The following is a 2,487-nucleotide window of genomic DNA, read 5'->3' on the forward strand; positions in this document are numbered from 1 at the left end:
TTAGCGTGTAATGATTTTCAAACGTAGGTACAAATAAGGATAAAGACATGAAGTGAGGAGCCTCGCGAGCATCTTTTTAAAAATCGTATCGACCTACAGTATCAGCAAGGCATTTATGATGATTATTTTGATTTTTTAGTGACATGTATATTATAAATGCTTGGTTGCTCTTATAAATTAGTTAAAATGGTTTATAATAATAAATTAGAACTGTTTTATTTTGGTTAGTTTTAATTATGCTCGGTGGTATAAATGAATAGTATTTTATAATATTATGTTTTAAAAGCTAATTGATTAATTTTTAAATTGCCTATAGGCAGTTTTATATATGTTATGAAACAACATCGAACTGTCTAGTTGTTGCCTAAAATCGGATTTAAATTGGATGATAAATTATCATTTTATAATTTTACATGATTAATTTAATTGGTTTTAATTGTTAAATTAAAATTTTAAAATGGAATAAAATTTTACGAATTTTTGTGCAAGAAATGTTACAAATAAATAGTGTGAAATCTTTAACTCATATTTTAATACATATTTTAATACATAAGGTAAAGATTGTTACAATATCTTTTAGTTTTTTAATTTATTAAATATTTTTATTTTTATTTTAACTTATTAAATATATTTTATTCTTATTTTAAATTAAAAAATATATTTTATTCTTCACTTAAAAGATTTTTTTATTTTATATGTTTTATATTAAATTAATAATAAATATTTAAATATATTTTAAATTAATATATTTAAAAATATATTTTTAAGTGATAATAATGATAAAGTATATATTTTTACATTAAAATAAAAAAATATTTAATAAGTTAAGACAAAAGTAAAATATATTTAATAAGATAAAACAAAAATAAAAATACTTTTAAAATTTAAGATATATAAAATATATATTTAAAATATTTTTAATTATGTATACACATTCTATAAATATAATTTTTTGAATTAAAAGATAATAATTTTTTAATTAAAATTACTTAATAGCTTCAATAGAGATATTTTTCACCTTTACTCCCTTTTAGACCAGTAATTTTCCCACTGCGTCATTTTCATTTTCTTTTTCTGTATGCTTAAACATTTACAAAGCTTTTTTTATATTAATCTTGAGTAAATATTTAAAATTGAACCCTTGCACTCTTGATATTTTTTCTGTTTGAACTCGAAATCTTAAGGAATAACAATAATTCATTTACCATCGAAGTCGATCGATCCGTACATTTCTTCGATACACACATCACCCTGTTTTCTACCTGAATAAAGAGAAGAAAGAGGATGATTTCCTTTGAAGAAACTCTTGATTCCTCGCATCTCATGTCATCTGCCTTCATTTATAGCACTCTCTCCCATCTGATCTCACGCATCACTCTACTTCATGTTATTAAAAGCTTCCCAATAGACATTTAAAACTTTCTCAGAGCCATTAGAGGTACGTCGTAAAGTGAAAGAGGTTAGCTGAAGAAGAAAACACCCTGCACCATGACAATGGCAGCTCTGGTTCTCAAGTGTTCCCTCTTATTAATGGCAGCAACGGGCTGTTGTTGTTTTCTGGGTAAGTTTCTTCCAATGCTTGCCGTGATCTCCTGTTGTTTCTTGTTCTGGAATCGGTAATATTATATTATAACCTGATATTGTAGTTCCGACGACGGGAACATCGGTGGAAGAGAAGGCGGATGCGGCGATTCCGGTGACGACCCTTTCACCGCCGGAAGGGAACACGACTTTCCTCGACGGTATAACATGGTGCGTGGCACGGGCCGGGGTCTCCCAGATCGACTTGCAGAATGCGTTGGACTGGGCGTGTGGGCTGGGAATGACCGATTGCGGTGCGATCCAGGAGGCGGGCGAATGCTACGAGCCCGACACGCTTGTTTCTCATGCCTCCTACGCCTTCAACAGCTACTACCAACAGAACGGAAACTCCGACATCTCTTGCAATTTCGGAGGAACCGCCAAACACAACCCTAGTAAGCCTCCCTTCATTCGATTATCGAAAAGGGTGTAAATAAATAGAACGTTCGAATAATAATATTTTATCCTCGGATTTACACTTGTAGGTTACGGGAAGTGCCTCTATGCTGCACCAGGGTAATGTTCATTGTCATCTCGCACATGTTACGACATTTTTTAGTTGTTCGTTCATGTTCGTTTATGTTTTTGCAGATCTGTTCGGCCGTCAGCAGCACCTCCTCGATTCGAGTACAAATGGAGCTTCTTATGGGTTAAATTTGTCGGGTGTTTAGTACTGCTTTTGTACAAGGGAAGCTAATGTTTGTGATTTTGGGTTCGAGCTTACTTAATATTTTGGTAATAAGTGTTATCTGATTCCTATCTTTCTAATTGGTTTTAGAATCTAATGTTTGTATTACCACTTTATTCATGCATGCATGAATCCTTTTGCTTTTTATTATTGTTATTATTATCCAAATTAACTAGGCTAATCTCTCCGAATACATCACTTTAAATATTGTTATTATA

The 2,487-nt window shown here is 31.1% G+C and overlaps 1 protein-coding gene across 1 annotated transcript; it reads left to right on the forward strand.

The window, feature by feature from the left end:
• The first annotated feature begins 1,432 nt into the window (after window positions 1-1,432).
• Window positions 1,433-2,278, forward strand: LOC120178035 (glucan endo-1,3-beta-glucosidase 13-like). Its single transcript, XM_039184001.1, has 4 exons — window positions 1,433-1,561; window positions 1,647-1,976; window positions 2,067-2,097; window positions 2,173-2,278. The coding sequence occupies exons 1-4, from the start codon at window positions 1,489-1,491 to the stop codon at window positions 2,276-2,278; spliced, it is 540 nt and encodes a 179-aa protein (XP_039039932.1). The 5' UTR covers window positions 1,433-1,488.
• Window positions 2,279-2,487: the final 209 nt, after the last annotated feature.

Source organism: Hibiscus syriacus, unplaced genomic scaffold (genome assembly GCF_006381635.1).
Source record: "Hibiscus syriacus cultivar Baekdansim isolate YM2019G1 unplaced genomic scaffold, ASM638163v2 tig00112343_pilon, whole genome shotgun sequence".
In the NCBI taxonomy this organism is placed as follows: domain Eukaryota; kingdom Viridiplantae; phylum Streptophyta; class Magnoliopsida; order Malvales; family Malvaceae; genus Hibiscus; species Hibiscus syriacus.